The sequence below is a fragment of the Mus musculus genome, chromosome 9 (genome assembly GCF_000001635.26).
Source record: "Mus musculus strain C57BL/6J chromosome 9, GRCm38.p6 C57BL/6J".
NCBI lineage: Eukaryota > Metazoa > Chordata > Mammalia > Rodentia > Muridae > Mus > Mus musculus.
In genome coordinates this window covers 41,960,841-41,980,185 of record NC_000075.6, presented here as the reverse complement: position 1 = coordinate 41,980,185, position 19,345 = coordinate 41,960,841, and the positions used below count along the sequence as shown (strand labels likewise).

The following is a 19,345-nucleotide window of genomic DNA, read 5'->3' as shown; positions in this document are numbered from 1 at the left end:
GCTTGCCTCCTGAGACTTGCTGAGTCTGCTTTCATATAGAATCCAGGACCACCTGCCCAGGGTGGCACTGCCCCACAGTGGACTGGTCACATCAATTCTCAATCAAGAAAACGCCCTACAGACTGTCACAGGCTAAATGATGGAGATAATTTCTCACCTGACGTTCCCTCTTTCCAGATGACTCTAACATGTGCAAGGTTAACTAAACAAATGAAGCTAGCGCATTGGCCAGTATTACTTATTGAGTACAAAAGATCCGATACAACCTAAATCTTTCAAGGAAAGATTGTTAAAATAAATTATGGCTTAATCCATGGAGTAGAATATAGATCAACTGTCCAAAAGAAGGCAGTGATGAATGTACCCATATGGGAAAAAAAATCAGAATCCATAGTATTAACTTTTAGGAGGGAAAGCATGGTTGTGTGAAAAAGATTTTTACAGATAGGCTGCACACACACATCTCTGTGTGTGTGTGTGTGTGTGTATGTGTGTGTGTGTGTGTGTGTGTGTGTGTGTGTGTGTGTGTGTGCTTACATACGTTTAGGGCATTTCTGGTCAGAGAACTATTTTATATTGTGCTAACCAAATTTTAATTGTGATCATGTGTCTTTAGCGTATTGAAAAGCAGTTGAAGAGAGGTTGTATGAGCCTGTGTGTTATTGTTTTCCTGTGTGTGCTCGGGCCCTAGGTCCGGGTGTTGATCCCTTACCAAGGGCCGTCTTCTGACTACGTTGTAGTGAAGATGATCCCAGACAGCAGGCTCCCGCCTCGGCATCTGCACGCGGTCCACATAGGCAAAACCTCAGCACTCATCAAATGGGAATCGCCCTATGACTCTCCTGACCAGGACTTGGTGAGTCAGTGAGGCATGCGTGCGCGCGCGCGCGTGTGTGTGTGTGTGTGTGTGTGTGTGTGTGTGTGTGTGTGTGTGTATGTGTGTGCGTGCATCCGCGAGGGCTACTGTGCCCATTCTTGGCTTGTTTCAGGGACAGGGAAAGGGTCTGCTACTATAACAGGTAACAGAGGCATAGTAGCTCAGCTCAACAGGCCTTGTCCCCATGTCTGTGTGGTCAAAGACAGACCTTCACAGGGACCCCTTCTGAGTTGGCCCTCCTCCATCATTTCCTGCCACCATATTTCTTGGTCCTCTCTCACCTACCCATGTCCCCTTCATTAGCTGGAGCTCAGCATATGAAGACCTGCAGGCCAAATCCAACCTATGGATGATTTTTTTTTAATTAATGTTTAATTGGAACTAGGCCACATCCATCTGCCTACGTAAGACCTGTGTCTGTTTTTATGTCACTAGCAATAGGATTATTTGTGGTTGAAGTCCTAAGATCTTCAACACCTAAAATACCTACCATCTAGATTTTTCCAGAGAGCTTGCTAACCCTTGCTAAAAATAAAAGTTCAAGGCACCGATCAACACCTGCACTGTTCCTTACTCTGGACTGCCGTGACCTCTGTGCCTCACCCACTACAGTACCCAAGCAGTGTGGTTCCCTCTTGGCTGCTGAGTCTCATATACTTCCTAGTGATCGAGTTTCCTGGCCATACTATGTCCTTCCCTCTGCACTCCCTGTATGAGGAGTGGCCTGGGAAAGAGCAGCACTTTGTGCTTTAGTGCTGGGGTTGAACATCTATCTCATCCAGCGCTTCCGGCTTCCCTCTGACAGTGTCCAGAAGCTGTTGACAGGATGAAGAGACAGAAGCCTAGCTCCTGACGCCAGGATAAATGTGGCTTTCACTACAGTATTTTGCTTTCCTCCCAGCTTTTCACTCCCTCCTCTTCCTTTTGCACAATCCTGCTTCTCTGCCTCTCTCTTCTTTCCTTTTTTTCTTATCTCCCTTTCTCCTTTCTTTTTCTTTCTCATTTTTTTCCCTTTCCCTTCTCACCCCTCATCTAGTTGATACTTATGCGTACTTGTTATAAGACAGATCCTGGCTGTCCCAAGGGGCGTTAAGTTTTTCCAAAAGGCATTAAAACTTTGAGGTTCAGAATAGTCAACCCCATGCCTGAGTTCCATATCCAACTAAGTGTTGGAAGGATATGAACAAAAAAAGTGTCTGTATGGAACACACACAGACATTGTCTCTTATTATTTCCCGAACAAGGTGGTAAGTTAGCTGTCCCATGGCTGTGGTGGTTTGAATAAGAATGGCTCCCATAGGGTCGTATTTGAATATTCAGTCACCTGGGAGTGGAACTGTTTGAAAGGATTAGAAGGTTTAGGGGGTGTGGCCTCGTTGGAAGAAGTGTGTCCCTACAAGTGAGCTTTGAGGATTCAGGAGGTTTGGGGATCAGGAAGTAAAGCTCTCAGCTATGGCCTCAGCACCAGTTGTACAGCCATGCTCCCCACCATGGCGATCATGGGCTAACCTCTGAAACTGGAAATGCTTTCTTTTATAAGAGTGGCCTTGGCCATGATGTTGCTCTACAGCGATACAACCGTGACTAAAACAATGGTATTTACCTCGTGTTAAGTAGTGTTAACAATCAGTAGCTGATTTAAAGTAAAAGGGCCTTACTTCTGGCTGCTACTTAGAGCCTCCCTCTGCCTGTCTTTAGTTCTACGCCATTGCAGTGAAAGATCTGATCAGGAAGACGGACAGAAGCTACAAAGTCAGATCCCGCAACAGTACTGTGGAGTACAGCCTAAGCAAGCTGGAACCTGGAGGGAAATACCACATCATTGTCCAGCTGGGAAACATGAGCAAGGATTCCAGCATAAAAATCACCACAGGTAAGCGCTGCTACACGGTAAGCGACCGCATCGCTGCAGCCTGGGCATAGAGGAGGGTCATGGCATCTTAAGACACGCAAGCGCTCTCCTTCTCTGCCCGTGCTACAGCAGACCCAGGCAGGGATGTAGGTTTTCCTGGGCTGTGGGACTATGGCTCAGTGGGCAGAGAAAGACTCTGTATATAAATATATGTATTTATATACAATATAACATATATGATAAATATATAATATATCTTTACAAAAGACTTCGAGAAAACAGAAAATAAGAGAACACATACATCATAAGTTCATGTGTGCGTGTGTGCGCATGCAATTTGAGGACTTAAACTCAAGAGTGTCTAGAGTACTAACTGGGCAAGCACTCTCCCACTGAGCTGCATCCAACCTCTGAGTCTTTTTCACACTACCCTCCCTTAGTGTGTCTTACGAGAGGCATGCTCAAGAGAGTTAAGGAACCTGACAGCATTTCCCAGCTGACAGTGGTCCTCTTGTTGATCAGGCAGCTAGGATGGAGGGTAACAAAGCTATGGGCTAGACGGTCAGTTAGGGTCCCGTCTGATGAGTGAGTCATGAACTCAGTTGCCCCCATAGCGGCAAACAGTATCAGCGGTTGTCTCGTGGGTCCAGGCCTGGTGATGGTGTGGTGGACTGGGACCAATCTCCTTGTCCACCTCAGGGTCCTGTGTCCAGACATAACTCGTTCTCCTTGTTCCTTGCTGCCTCTGCCTGTCATCTGTTTCTGTCTGGCCTCCATTCCCAGGGGCTATAATTTTAGATACTGTCCAAGATCTCATGGTTAAAGGACTAATAACAGTGACAGCTGAGGCCACACAGAGCAGCATCCATGTTTTATCTTTGTTCTCCCAGCCCTTGGATGCTGGGAGCGATTTTAGCCATTTTTCTAGACGAGGAGACAAAGGATCTGGTACCTGCCTACTAACGGCAACTTGCTTAATCTTGCACTCTCAGTTTCGTTATCAGCACCTGATGCCTTAAAAATCATAACGGAAAACGACCACGTTCTCCTCTTTTGGAAAAGCCTAGCACTGAAGGAAAAGCAGTTCAATGAAACCAGGGTAAGTTCCTCACGCGGCCTCGGTCACTCGGAGCCCTGGCTACCGTCACTCTGCTTTAGAGATGGGTTCATGGCAGGCAGCGTGAAGAAGGAAGGAAGGAACCAGGCAGAGCAGGCGTGAGAATGTAAGGACCACATGCTGATGAGTGAGATGTTTATATTAAGCTCAAGAATGCCTGCGCTCAGCACTCACCAGCCACACACTTGTCCTCAGAAGAGAGCAGTGAGTGGGGGACCCTTGGTGCTTCCTGAAGCCGGACTGTCCTCAGCGTTAGAACCGAGTGCGCCTCCCTTTCCCGGCCCTTTGACAGCTGGGCTAAGGTTCCAGCACCAGGAAACTGAGCCACACTCTCAACCTAGCACCTACCTTGTCACGGTCTCCCCGGAGTAATTAGAAGGAACAAGAAGTACAAGAAGTACGTGAAGATACTTTGTTGGCTTGTGGGAAAAAACAAAAAACAAAAACACTTTGTTTTGCTATTGGCAGGCCAGTACTCTGTCCACCATGGGAAGGAAGGAGTTGTGAGACCCAAGTGATTTACCCAGGAGAGTAGACTCATTATTAGTGAGTCCCCTTGAAAGAAAAGTATGAGCACAGTAGGGCTGTGAGCGCAGTAAGGCTGTGAGGATCAGCTACCATCACCTGGAGGAACAGTGTGGGTGAAGAGCCCAAGGGTTTAATGCAGTGTAACGTGAGAGCCAGGCTCTCACCCTGGAAGTCCTCCCCATCTGTGAGAGTCCTCACAGCTCCCATATCTGGGATATCTACGTGGTAAATTTCCATAAGAGTAACAAATCCACCCAGAAATACTCCAGTATTGAAAAGTGTAATGAACAGTAAGGTATTCCGGCAACCATGAGCAGGAAACAAAAAAAACAGCCCCGAGCAAGCCAGTGACAGAGACATGGAGCCCTAGTGTGAGGGGCAGCTGGGGAGTACAAGTTAGTTCAAAGTTCTGGAAGGCTCTTTGGTCCTACTTATCAGAAACATTGAAACATTCACATTCCTTGACCTCGTTATTCTAAGATTTTACTCTTGAGAAAAGCAATGCATTAAAATGTGATAGAGTCTACTTCATGATAAGAGGAAGAAACATAAATGCCTAACAGGAAGTAGAGATGGCTTGTATACATTGTATCATTTTTCATTGCTTCCTTGTAACATATTTTACAAATGTTCCACACTGGATTCACACCAGATAGTAAATACTGACGACTAGCTTGTAAGAAGAGGTACAGGTGTGGGATGCCAGGCAGGTGTTGGGAAGCCCATCTTGGCATCCGGTTGCCATTACGGGAGCCTATCTGGGCAGCAGAAGCCCAGCTTTGAGTTGACAGTGCAGGTCAGGGTTCCATCTCTAATGGAGGGTGCTGGCACAGGCATAGTGAGCTCACCTCTCCTCCTCCTGGCTTAACATTAGAGACAGGTCCATGGAGTAGGAACAGAGACTGACAATGTGGTGGGCTCCAATGGGGACAGAGTTTGGCACTGGACGGTTTGGAGGGCAGCAGGGAACCTGGCCACCAGCCTGAGCCCAGCTGGCATCTGGGGCCTGGCCTGTCACTTTCCTAGCGCAACGGTCAGGGATTTCCTGAGGTGACAAGGGGAGAGATTACTTCATCCTATCCTCCTTAGAAGCATTTAAGCAGGTTGAAATGTGTTTGAGAAAGATCATCAGAAAAAAGCTTAGTGCTTCTAAGCCCGCAACCTGCTTAAGTGCTTCTGTGTCTTAAGTGCATCAGGCTGTCTGGCTCTGGGATCAGGCTAGAAAGAGCTAGAAAGCAAGGAGACAAGAAGTGAATGACAGCAGTCTTCCAACACTCTGTCGTAGGGAGGCGCCTGCCTCCCTTTCTGATTGCATGTTCCCTGGGCTTGCCTGCACCCACTGCCACCACGGGGTGTCGCTAGTCAGATCCCTTACTGCACAGCATCACTGAGATGCCCAGGCTCTTTGAGGCACAGGACACAGCAGCTGCCGCCCGAACTTTGAGTGTGTGATGGTTGAGATGGCTCTCCAGCTGCCGTACCTTGCACTTCCTCTTATGCACGTTATAAGTAGGGTAAGTCCTGTTTTCTGAGTTTAATATCACAATCACATCATCGAAAGAACTAGCAAGAAAACTGAAGTATATTAGCATTACATAAAAGCCTGCAGAAAGGTACCGCCTCTAGCTGGAGCTAGTGGCAGAAGCCATCAGGTCCCTCATTCAGTGTGTGCTTGTTTACAGGGCTATGAGATCCACATGTCTGACAGCGCTGTGAATCTCACCGCTTACCTCGGGAATACTACGGACAATTTCTTTAAAGTGTCCAACCTGAAGATGGGTCATAACTACACTTTCACGGTCCAAGCGCGGTGTCTCTTTGGTAGCCAGATCTGTGGGGAGCCCGCCGTGCTGCTGTACGATGAACTGAGCTCAGGTGAGTCTCCCTGTGACCGTCCTCTCTGGGTCCTGGTCTGAGGATGGAGAGGCATGGGATGGTTTTCCTGATAATCTTTCTAAAACACGTTTCAAGTACTGCCTGTGTGCCAGAGAAAGTCACTTAGGCGTCAATTTAGTTGGGTACTGATATGCGTCTTGAGCACCCGTGGTACTGGGATCGCAAGGTACCCCATTGAGCGGTGTTTTAGTTACTTTCTTTACTTGTTACTGTGACAAGATATGATACGAGAAGTAAGTTGAGAGTGGAAGGATTTGGCTGGCAGTTTGGGGAGATAGAGTCCATCACAGAGAAGAAAGCATGGCAGCCGGAGCCTGAGGCAGGGCCCAGGGCTCATTAGCTTTTAGGAGGCAGAAGTGGACAGTTGGTGCTTAGCTTAGCTCCTCCCTTTTCCTCCTCCATTGCATTCAAGGCCCAAGCCCATGGGGACAGTGCCACCCACATTAAAGGTGGCTCTTTCCCCTCACTTACTTCCTCTGAAAGACCCTCGCAGAAACACCCAGAAACATGTCTCAAGTCTTTCGTAGGATGGAGTTAATCCAGTCGGGATGACAAGGAAGACTGGCATCAGACCAGATGAGCAGGAGTTTTGTTGGTGGCTTTCGTCTCCGAGCCTTCAGGATGCTAACAGACCTGTAGTTCTCCATGCCCTCAGCTCACCCCGTCTTGTACTGTTAGCACTTCCTGAGAGTGGATACTTCCTTCCTCTGCCTCCCTCTGGAGAGTCATGGCAGAGTCAAGGCCCTGGGAAAGTCCTACAGAAAACAAATGGCAAAACTCCTGATGATAGACTTTCTCCTTTTTTAAAAAAAAAAATTTTAATTAGGTATTTATTTCATTTACATTTCCAATGCTATCCCAAAAGTCCCCCACCCGCTTCCCCACCCACCCACTCCCACTTCTTGGCCCTGGCGTTCCCCTGTACTGAGGCAGATAAAGTTTGCATGACCAATGGGCCTCTCTTTCCACTGATGGCTGACTAGGCTATCTTCTGATACATATGCAGCTAGAGACACGAGCTCTGGGGGAGTACTGGGTAGTTCATATTGTTGTTCCATCTATAGGGTTGCAGATCCTTTTAGCTCCTTGGTTACTTTCTCTACCTCCTCCATTTTGGGCCCTGTGATCCATCCAATAGCTGACTGTGAGCATCCACTTCTGTGTTTGCTAGGCTCCGGCATAGTCTCACAAGAGACAGCTATATCTGGGTCCTTTCAGCAGAATCTTGCTAGTGTATGCAATGGTGTCAGCGTTTGGAGGCTGATTATGAGATGGATCCCCGAATATGGCAGTCTCTAGATGGTCCATCCTTTCGTCTCAGCTCCAAACTGTGTCTCTGTAACTCCTTCCATGGGAGTTTTGTTCCCAATTCTAAGAAGGGGCAAAGTGTCCACACTTTGGTCTTCGTTCTTCTTGAGTTTCATGTGTTTAGCAAATTGTATCTTATATCTTGGGTATTCTAAGTTTCTGGGCTAATATCCACTTATCAGTGAGTACATATTGTGTGAGTTCTTTTGTGATTGGGTTACCTCACTCAGGATGATGCCCTCCAGGTCCATCCATTTGCCTAGGAATTTCATAAATTCATTCTTTTTAATAGCTGAGTAGTACTCCATTGTGTAAATGTACCACATTTTCTGTATTAATTCCTCTGTTGAGGGGCATCTGGGTTCTTTCCAGCTTCTGGCTATTATAAATAAGGCTGCTAAGAACATAGTGGAGTATGTGTCCTTCTTACCGGTTGGAACATCTTCTGGATATATGCCCAGGAGAAGTATTGTGGGATCCTCCGGTAGTACTATGTCCAATTTTCTAAGGAACCGCCAGACTGATTTCCAGAGTGGTTGTACAAGCTTGCAATCCCACCAACAATGGAGGAATGTTCCTCTTTCTCCACATCCTCTCCAGCATCTGCTGTCACCTGAATTTTTTTATCTTAGCCATTCTAACTAGTGTGAGGTGGAATCTCAGGGTTGTTTTGATTTGCATTTCCCTGATGATTAAGGATGTTGAACATTTTTTCAGGTGCTTCTCAGCCATTCGGTATTCCTCAGGTGAGAATTCTTTGTTTAGCTCTGAGCCCCATTTTTAATGGGGTTATTTGATTTTCTGGAGTCCACCTTCTTGAGTTCTTTATATATATTGGATATTAGTCCCCTATCTGATTTAGGATAGGTAAAGATCCTTTCCCAATCTGTTGGTGGCCTTTTTGTCTTATTGACGGTGTCTTTTGCCTTGCAGAAGCTTTGCAGTTTCATGAGGTCCCATTTGTCAATTCTCGATCTTAAAGCACAAGCCATTGCTATTCTATTCAGGAATTTTTCCCCTGTACCCATATCTTCAAGGCTTTTCCCTACTTTCTCCTCTATAAGTTTCAGTGTCTCTGGTTTTATGTGGAGTTCCTTAATCCACTCTAACTAAGGAAGTGAAAGATCTGTATGATAAGAACTTCAAGTCTCTGAAGAAAGAAATTAAAGAAGATCTCAGAAGGTGGAAAGATCTCCTATGTTCATGGATTGGCAGGATCAATATAGTAAAAATGGCTATGTTGCCAAAAGCAACCTACAGATTCAATGCAATCCCCATCAAAATTCCAACTCAATTCTTCAACGAATTAGAAAGGGCAATCGGCAGATTCATCTGGAATAATAAAAACCCTAGGATAGCAAAAACTCTTCTCAAGGATAAAAGAACCTCTGGTGGAATCACCATGCCTGACCTAAAGCTGTACTACAGAGCAATTGTGATAAAAACTGCATGGTACTGGTGTAGTGACAGACAAGTAGACTTTCTCCTTAATCAGCCCTGGTTCTAAACAAAACTACTTTTTATTAGTCTGTGCAATACACATTGGAAAAATGACCATGAGTTCCGTGACAGCTGGGCCAGCCACTCCTCCAAGCTCTACCCGGGGCGGATTCCTTTAATTTACCACCTTACCATCTGGGATAGGCTGGACAATATTAATATTAATTTCCTGGTTAGAAAAGGAGAGAAATTTAGAGAGCATACATACTGAATTGCTAGATTAAGCCCACAAGAAATGGCTATTCTCTGGTCCATTTTAATGGGCATTCTATCTGCCAGAATCCCTGCCTTCTCTGGGATCTCCCCCCAAACAGGAAACAACCCCAAGGTCTATAGAGACTATGCCCAAGGAAAGTCTGCCTCCTTTGCTAAAACTGATTCCAGACCTCCATATCTCTGCCCCAAGTTTAGACTAGCTCCAAGATCTGTAATGAGCGGTGTTTACTCACTCTTAAGACCATGGCCCTTACTACGACAGGTATGGAGCTGAAGAATGGGGACTGGCCTTTCTTCAGAGCCCCAGTGGGAATCGGATCTGTCAGCGAGCCATCTAAAGCCAAAGCCAGCATTTGTGTAAGACCTTGAGAAGGCAGCATCGTTGTCGGGTTATAGACAGCTGAGCCGCTTAGGAGTGATGTCAGCTGTATACAGAAACATTGTTTCTCTTTTCGTACTTAAGAGAAAGAGGGGCGGGGGAGAACCATAAAACTTCATGAGCTGTTGAGGCACTGCCGCAGTAGAGGAATCTCGTTTATATCACTTAACGGAGCTTCAGGTAATTGCAATGTAGAGTGACTTTGGTGCCAAGTAGGGGAAATAATTGCAATCTCGTTAATTAGTGGTCTGATTTCACATCCTCTTATGTAAGGCAAGCAAGCGGCCTTAAGTAATAATGCTAATGAAATCAGCGTTGATGCCCCAACAAAGGTCTCCCTTCCAAGAGATTATCTAAATAACCAACAAGGCAGTGATTAGGAGTCTAATGTAATTACTGTATTTGCATGTGCAAGGCCCACGGTCTACGGGCTCATGCTAAGTACTTGGGAAACATCAGCCTTCACGCATGTGCTGGAACATGCCACATAGGAAAAGCAAGCTGGTTTGTTGGAATGCTTGTAAACACTGGGCTTTTTTTTTTTTTTTTTTTCTATTTTGGTGGGTGGGCGGAGCATGGGGAAGTTGCCTGGTCCATCCTTCTCTGGGTGGCCCTCGGGTAGGAGGCTCACTGAGTGGGATTGGTTGCCTCCACAGGTGCAGATGCGGCAGTGATCCAGGCTGCCCGGTCTACTGATGTTGCAGCTGTGGTGGTTCCCATCCTGTTCCTGATCCTGCTGAGCCTGGGTGTCGGCTTCGCCATCCTCTACACGAAGCACCGTCGCTTACAAAGCAGCTTCAGCGCTTTCGCCAACAGCCACTACAGCTCCAGGCTGGGCTCGGCCATCTTCTCCTCAGGGGATGACCTAGGTAAGTAAGCAGGGGTACCGGGGGCAAATGAGCACCACGAAGTGAGGAAGACTCAGTACATCCTTTCAGGACAGGTGTCTCTCCAGTGCTCCCGCTCCTGAGATCTTTGCCTTTTCTTGTTCCTTAATCAGAACGCCACATTCTCTGTAGTTGTATAGTCCTGGCCCCAAACAGAGGAGAAGCCCTTCAGTCAGCCACACCTGTCTCCTTGGCCCAACCTACCCAGGCTTCTTACTCTGTGGGGTTATGCACAGTAAGGGGAAGGGAAATCGTTGGCTCCCTATGAGATGGCCTTGCATGCTACCAGCCCTAAACTGACAGAGCTAGGAGCCAGGTCATGTAATGTAGAGGATGTGGGAAAGACTTCCCGTAACATCAAGGCACTGGGTGTGAGTTTGTGGGTTGACTTCTCCTATAGACCAGTTGTAGCTGATTTTTTGTTTATCAAGCAGTATGCTTTCCACTCTCGGGATCCTATGAGATCACCTGTATCCCCTTTCTCGGGGCCAGCGAGCACCGGGAGCCCTGAATGACTAGGGTGGCTCCTTTTGGTGGCTCTATTAGGATGACATTTAATAGTCACTAAAGGCTAAGACCAGGAGTCTCAAAGGGACAGCCAGGAAGCCTGGGAAGCTGCCCTCGGGACTCTTAAACCACCCCCGCCGCCCCCAGTCTCCATTTGCTCAGAGCGGTTCAGATGCAGAAGTGCAGACAGAGATCACTCAAGTAAGAGAAACCAACACACCCACTTAGCTGCAGGAGGTGAGAGTCACCTTTCTACAGGTTTTACTCGAAATGACTATTTAGTAAATTAGTGCGGTCACCTAGGGATGGGGAGAGGGTAACCAGTAACTTGAACATGGCTAGTTAGTGTTGGTTTAGCTGGGGTTCGGCAGGCACGGGCAGGGTGGAGGCATGTGGGCCATTTAGAACTCTACCGGAACTCACCAAGGCCTGACTGTTTTATCTTCAGGAGAGGACGATGAAGATGCTCCCATGATTACTGGATTCTCAGACGATGTCCCCATGGTGATAGCGTGAAGAGCTTTTCTCATTAGAAACCAAATGGTGTAAATATTTTATTTGATAAAGATAGTTGATGGTTTATTTTAAAAGATGCACTTTGAGTTGCAATATGTTATTTTTATATGGGCCAAAACTACAAAAAAAAAAAAGAGGAAAAGAAGGAATGAATAAACTTTGTAGTATCAACTGTGAACTGAAACCAGGTTGATTTTAGTAACCACATTCTTTGATTTGACATTGATGTCATCTTACAGGGCTGCGCTTGCTGGGCATGCTTTTAAGTCTGTGAGATCATTTTGCTTCATTAAGTTGACCATTCTTTTTGTTTTTCTAAGACACAGAAATGTATTTAATAAAACCTTCAAGAGAGAGTAATGGACGGAGTGCATTCTCCTTGAAAACTGTTCAGAGTTTACGTCTCGTTTGGGTTCAGTTTACATAAGTGTGTGGGTGTCTTGTGGGGGAAGGTTCTGTGCTCTTGTTTTTGTTAATTTATTGGAACTCTGTATAAGGCCATATTTTAGTGGCTGTCTGAAACCCCATGTGTGAAGGGCCCCTTGCCCAACAGGGTTGAGGTGGGGAGCAAGAGCAATCTGTTTTTATTTGCTCGTATGTCAGGGACAGGTGTTTGGCAGAAGAGACTTCTAGGTTACTGCTAGATTCCAATTCAACTGCCTTGTAGCCTGGGAAGCCCAGCAAGTCATAACCTCCTGTCTTCTAGGAACCCGTGGGCTTTTACTGTGCATGTCTCTGTACAAAGTGTACCTCTGGAAGCTGCCAAGTGATAACACTGCTTTCTTATACACTGGGATCATTGTCACTTGAAAAAAAAAACATTATTGTGGTTGTGGGAGAAAGCTCTAGATCTGTGCCATAATAGATATGCATTGCAATTGTATGCCATGTCTCCATTTTAAATTTGAGTTTCCCTTTCGTTTTTACTCACCACCAAAGAATCTCAAATGTAAAATTTTATATTGGGTTTGAACCACTGACGTGTCCATTCTGATATATGCAGTCATTTTGAATTTGGTCTGTGCCTTCTCTGGATCCCTCCCTAGCCTGTGCCCCGAGCCGTCCATAGAGAGTTTGTAGGTATTTCCAGGGATGGAGAAGATCTAAGCATTTGACTTCCCCATCAGTACATTTGTTCATTTGCTTTCTCTGTGAAACGCCATGATTGTCTAAACAAGTCTCCCCTCTGCCCTGATCCCTTTGTACCAAGTCAATGGCCACTTGAAAGTTCTGTGGACTCCCTTGTGGCCTCAACCCGTTCGTCCTTCAGCCTGTCATCCTTCAGGCACCGACGCCCAACCTGCCGTGACCTGTGCTGTATGAACAACCTCACTGAGGATTTCCTCCCGGCAGAAAAGCAGCAAGCTCTGCAAATATCCCAAAGTTATGCCTCTGAACACATGTCTTCTATATGCAAGTTTTGTGAAACCTGCCTCCTTCCCGTGCAATGTGTCCCTCCTCACAAGTGCTTAGTTTCTGTTAACTAGAAGTATCATTCTTGGGTGGAAATAGGTCTCCGTTTACCTGAGCTGAGGGTTGTTTGGAAAATAAGAGCCAATTTTTCTTAGAATATATATGTATATTAAATGAGCATTTGACCTGTAGATACATAGTGTGCCGTTTGGCCAGAGCTCCTGGTGTCAAATGCTGGGAACAGGAGTCTTCTTACAAATTATTTTTCTCCTCTTTCCTCTCGCCCTCTCTTTCACTATTTTCCCCCCAGACTGGAATTTCCTCAGCTTTATCTTGTCTTGCTTTGAAGTTTTGCTCAATGTTCCTCCCTTCCGACCACTTCCACTTAAATAAAGTCTTTAAGTAGCTGAAGGATTAACAGTCTGGTGGGAGGCAAGCCATTGAACTGAACCACGAGGAAAGTATATTTTCTTCTTTTCTTTTCCTGCCAAGTTTTCGGTGGCATTTGTAGAAGCTGGTGTGAAAGGCTAGGAGGCATTGTTTTCTATTATTCCTCGGTGAAGCCTTTTCCCAGAGCATATGTCTCCGGCAGGCAGTGTGGGTTCTTGCCAAGCATCAGAACCAGTCTCCAGGGCCTCCCGACGCCGATCCATAGTACTGTACAGACCCACCGCCACCCTTCTCCTCGGAAGATGCACTGTGCTGTTTGAAAACATGTAGCCGTTTAAGGCTAGAGTATTTTATATAAATAGAAGAGCTTAGGTCCTGAAGACCAAGGCAGATAGATGCAGCTATGTGTACATTGTATATTTTTGTGAACTTCTCAAGCACGCACTCCCGTTTCCCTCTGCTTTGCAGAGGTTTTGATGTATCCCTGCCGTCTGCAAGAGTCCAGAGGCTGGACTGACAGTAGGAAGTAGAAATAAGCTATGTGTAGTCTTGGAAAGTTCCCACCTCACAGGGAATGAAACCTAGGGAACACCAGGTACTCGGCGCCCTGTGGACTGTGTGGAAACTGATTTTTCTTTTTTCTATACTGAATACCCTTTGAGATTTGTGTGGGACATGGGTCCATGTGGGTTTAGTGACAGAGAAGAGTTCCTCCAAGGACTCTTGGAGAGGGGCCACATCTGAGGAGACAGGTGAGAAGTCTCCATCACTGCTTGGTGCCTGGCAAGCTGGAGAGGTCAGCCTGCTGCCAGGCAACTGGCTGTCTTTGGGAGGGGTGGCTCTTAAGACTCTACCTCTGATTGCATCACTAGGACTAACTACAAGCTGGCTGGGGATACTCCCTTGTGTGTTCTGTCCTATCCAGATGGCCTGCTAGATTGAATTATACTCACCAACACATAGAACAGGCCCTTTAGAAGGCACTAGGTGTTTGGAGGTGAGCTAGGAAGACCAGTGGTATGTTGAGCCCCTTACAGATAAGCACCGGTGTCTCTTTGGTGCACCTTGCCTTCAGATGCTCCTGGTGGTCAGCTCAACTAGCAAGACCCTAGTCCCCTGTTCCAAAGCCATCTCATATGTTAGTTCTCTGTCCCATGAAGAGGGCCGTGGTGAGTTCCCGAGAATTGTCTCTCTTTCAGCAGAGAGGTGAGGGACTCAGACATATATCTAAGTTGAATAGCATCCCCATCGCAGCTGTAAGAATTGAGCTGCAGAAGGTACCCTCTGTCGGGATTGTATCTCGACATCCCTGTCGCGTTTTTCTTAGCTGGAGTGTGTGCTGCCTTTCAGGTACAACTTTTATGTAATAAAAGCCAGAGCATTAAGCTTACACAGACTACTTTCTATGCAAGACAGAGATATGGACTAGGTTACAGGAAACGTGCACCGTTGGCTCCACAGACAAGAAGTGCATTGCCAGAAGAGCATCACTGAACGGAGCGGAGGGAGGACCAGTTGCATGTGTTTCTGCCCACTCATTTTGAGCAGCCATATTATAAAATGGATCATCAGAGCTGAGTGACAACACGAGAGTGGTACTGGTTTCATGTGCGAGGACTTCCATGGACTGAACATGGATGCCGGAGCAGAGCATCAATTCCTTCATAGATTCCAAGTCACTCCTCGATGAAGACTCTTGTTGAGACTTACTAAACACTTTAGGCGCAGTCGGGAGGATCTGCAGCAAAATAAAGGCCTGTTCTGCTCTTATTTAACATGAAGCACTGTGTACTTGTTTCTTCTCTCCAAAGTAAAATTAGATTATTTATAACTTCGATCGCCTCGGCTAGGTTTCCAAGTCACTGATTTCTGCTGAAGATTTTACTACGTTGTTGCACAATTTTAAGATAATTTTTTTTTTTGGTCTTGGTGTCAACCTTTTTCACTGAATAAAAATTTAACTGGGTTAAAAAAGAAAAACAATGAAAAAAAATAAAGACACCGCCATCACCTATTTAAATATCCACTGTGTGTGTCACAAAGTTGTTCTTTTGAGTGCAATAAAGATAGCTTAACACAGTCTCCAGAGCAGCAGCCGATTTGTCTCTTTGAAGGGGGTATTTATGTCATAGAGGAGAGAACATTAAGACCTGGGATAATTTTGTTATTAAGGAGCTAGTCTCGGATGGCGGATCCTGGAAGAACACAAAGTCTTACGCTGGCTGGTGAGTGGGAAGGGGTGGTAGTGGCTGCTTGGAAGTAAATAGAATTATTCCGTAGGGGGTGTTGGCTCAAGTGCCTCACTGAGAACTGTACTTGTGTATGGGACAATCTGTTAAAGAGGTGAATTTTGTATCTGTGAGAAGAAAGTACAGCAGTGAAGGTGAGCTGGGTGCCTAAGAACACGTCTTACACACAGTGAGCCCGAGAGGGAAACTCTGCATTTATCTCCTAAGGACCACCGAGCAGCAGCGGCCATCTCATAACTCTGGGTCAGGAGATGGTCAGAGCAAGTTGTTTCCCTGCTGTCTTAGTTTGGGTTCCATTGCTGTGAGAGACACCATGACCAGAGCAACTCTGATAAAGAAAAAAACATTTCATTGGGGCTGGCTTACAGTTTCATAGGTTCACTCCATTATCATCACGGTGGGATGCATGGTAGCATGCGGGTAGCCATGGTGCTAGAGGAACCAAGAGGTCTACATCTTAATCCGAAGAAAGCAGAGAGAAACTGTGTACCACACTAGCATAAGCATATATGAGACCTCAAAGCCCACCTCCACAGTAACACACTCCTTCAAACAAGGCCACACCTATTCTGATAAGGCCACACACATCCTAATAGGATCACTCCCTATAATCCAAGCTTTCAAACACATGAGTCTGGGAGCCATCCCTATTCAAACCACACATGCTATCTGGGTGAATTTACCTGATTAGGACCTAAACTTGAGTTTTCAAGCCTGTGCAATGTGCTTGTATATTCTTTTCTCAGGGCCAAACACACCCTAAGCAATCTCATGGAACTGGCATGTAACATCACACCATCTAGCTAAAGAGTACCCATGGAAAACTCCTGTCACCCGAGGAGGTCATAGGCCAATGTTATCTTCCCACAGTGGAAAGAGCTGCCTAGGAAGCCACTCATAGACAAGTCATAACTTAGTGGGCAGGCATGAAGGACAAAGGAAGGAGAAAGAAGCTGAGCTAAATTTGTGGTTGCTCAATAAATAGTGAACAAGTTATGGATACTATACCAGGAAACCCTCGCTCCACTTGGACCCTTAAAGTTGTCACCCCATGCAGCCCTTTCTATTGGGAAGGTCTTGCCAGCGGGCTCTAAAGCTGATAGGACTGGGATGCTATCAACGGCTGCCACTTTAATTCGTCTGCTTTGTTCTGGAACCAGTTCCTCCCATATAACACTGTAGGTGGCATTAACACATCCAGACTGCATTAAAATAGAAAGGTGTGAGAGTCATTTTATGTCTAGGTTACCTTGCCTACTATGCATTGATTTCAAATTTTAACTCTGAGGGACATTTTTCTGACTCTTAGGGACACATCTCTACTCGTGCCCCGTTCTGACTTCATCTGTCAGCTGTGGTCATGTGATGACAGCCCTCATCCCTGCTGAGCCTACAGCAAATTGAAACCAGGAAGAAATGCTAAGGAAATGCAAGAACCCTGACATGAACAGAATGGCAAAAGCCTTGGAATTACAGCACTTTCTTAGAAGGCAATTCCAGCCAACACAGCTTATCAGAGCCATTTAGCATTAGACAGTCTCACACAGTAAGTAGCCCATCTACTTAAATAATAATTAAAGTTTAGTTAAGATGTAATATGTATGTCTGTGCATCACATGCATACCAGAAGAGCAAATCAGATCCCCTGGAACTGGAGTTACAGATCATTGTGAGCTGTGATATGGGTGCTGGGGATTGAACCCAAGTCCTCTAGAAGAGCAGCCAGTGCTGTAACAACTGAGCCGTCTCCCCAGCCTGATTCTCTTCTTTTGAATCTATATTTGTTAGTTACTATACTAAACCATTTATGAAAAGGTCTTTAATTCTGAAAATGATTCTTTGGTTCAGGTATGAATCTTTCCTTTAAAGAAGACAGTCTTAGCTGTCACATATAGTAACATGACAGTTCGGATGAGCTAATTAAACTCCCTCCATTCTTAAGCTGTGCTGTTAATGGCCATGCTGTTTTGTCCCATCCGTAAGGGTGATGTCATCTATATAGATCCTCTTTTTTGTTGTTGCTTTGTTTTGGTTGAGTTTTTTCTTTCAAGATAGAGTCTCTCTGTGTAGCCCTGGCTGTCCTGGAACTCACTTTATAGACCAGGCTGGCCTCGAACTCGGAGATCCATATGCCTCTGACTCTGAGTGCTGGGTTTAAAGGCGTGCGCTGGCACGCCTGACTTTATTTAGGTACTCTTAACAATCACAGGTCATGCATTTTTTAGAAACATTTCAACTAGAAAAATTTAAAATTCAGAGGGATAAATAAACAAGTACCCCCGGGCTTCTTTGCAAGCTATTTATATAACACATAATCTTCCTTATTGATGGTAGAGCAATGAAACCTTTAAAAAAAATAGGTAGTTATGTAGATATTTTCATGAATAGAAAAATAGAAGATTCTTTTGGTTTGCAGCAAGTCAGTACAATTTTATCAAAACCCTTTGTGCACTGTGGGAGATTTTCAGTGTCTGTTTTGTTCACTATGGTGGGCTCATTGCTACCCAGAGCTGCTGCATCTCCCATTAAGGCAGTGACAGTGTGAGCCTGAGACGATCACCATCCCCGATGAAGGAGGTGACTACCCTTCTCATAATTTAGCCCACTGGCTTTGATACTAGCACCCATTGATTTTTTTTTAAGATTATGTGTAAGGTAATATGAGCTGCCTGCAACAATTTACAAAAGAACAATAGTGATAGACTTTTGAAAATGCTAATGTTGCCATTGTAATATCATAACCCTATTGAATGCCAAAATGACAACTGGCAATGCTTGGCAACATCTGTATGAAAACAATGCCATTTCATATTTAAAACTTGGCATCAGCAAACTTTGAGTGGGGGAGGTGAAGACTCAGATTTCAATGTAAATCAGACTTTTCTGTAATTTGCCCTTTGGTTGTAGCCAGTTCCTTAAGCCTTCAGGGCTGATCAAAGGGAGAGGATTTGTAATTAAGACTTAGTTTTCGATCTCTTTCTGGTAGAGGCCAAGCCAATTAATTACCCAAGGATGGATTGGTCCTGGTTGCAGCTGAGCCGTCTTGGATGTGTGTGAACATGTGTGGTTTTCATGGAGTGTAAGGAAACACAAAAACGGCATGCTCTTGGCTTCGGAGGCATACCGAAGGCCCTAAACTGCTTGACTGCTCCCAAGAACTAGCACAATAGAGAAAACTGTTCGTGGAGAGTGCCAAGGAATGTGTTTAAGACTGAAGAGAATACGCCAACGTGGGCCAGGAATCTTTTGATCGATGGCGATGCTGCTACACTGATGAACAGCATTAAATAATTGCCAAGGGCCAGGCATTCTTCTGAGGCTCGCTCACTTAAAGTCATTTAATCCTCAAAACTTTGTAACCAGGGTATTGATACTGTCACGCAGCAAGGAATCGAAAGGACATTTGCCTGTGGTCGCATCAAGTAACAGGCAGAATTGAGATGGGAGTCCGGGAAACCTGGTTCCTGACTCCATGTCATTCCTTACTATAGAGCAGTTCTACATGACCCCTTTTGATAGCAAATTTGAGTGTATACATCAGGAAAATATTTAACCAGCTGGTTTACCATTTTAAGTAATGCTCCTTTGTAAGAAGGGGATTAGACAAGGAATTTGTATCCATTATAGAAATTTGGGGGGAATAAAAGCACCAAGAAGAAAATGAGATTTCCTAGTAATCCCAGAGATAACCGCTGGCAACATCTGGTGTG

At 45.5% G+C, this 19,345-nt stretch overlaps 1 protein-coding gene across 2 annotated transcripts in view; it reads left to right on the top strand.

The window, feature by feature from the left end:
- The window catches only part of Sorl1 (sortilin-related receptor, LDLR class A repeats-containing), a 159,589-nt gene extending 144,112 nt beyond the window's left edge, over window positions 1–15,477 (top strand). For both annotated transcript variants that reach the window (NM_011436.4, NM_001357261.1), the window contains 6 exons: window positions 692–856; window positions 2,576–2,750; window positions 3,722–3,828; window positions 6,057–6,249; window positions 10,330–10,542; window positions 11,516–15,477. In NM_011436.4, coding sequence (NP_035566.2) covers window positions 692–856; window positions 2,576–2,750; window positions 3,722–3,828; window positions 6,057–6,249; window positions 10,330–10,542; window positions 11,516–11,583 — 921 coding nt within the window. In that variant the 3' untranslated portion in view covers window positions 11,584–15,477. The remainder of the gene's footprint in view (window positions 1–691; window positions 857–2,575; window positions 2,751–3,721; window positions 3,829–6,056; window positions 6,250–10,329; window positions 10,543–11,515) is intronic.
- The last annotated feature ends 3,868 nt before the right edge of the window (window positions 15,478–19,345 follow it).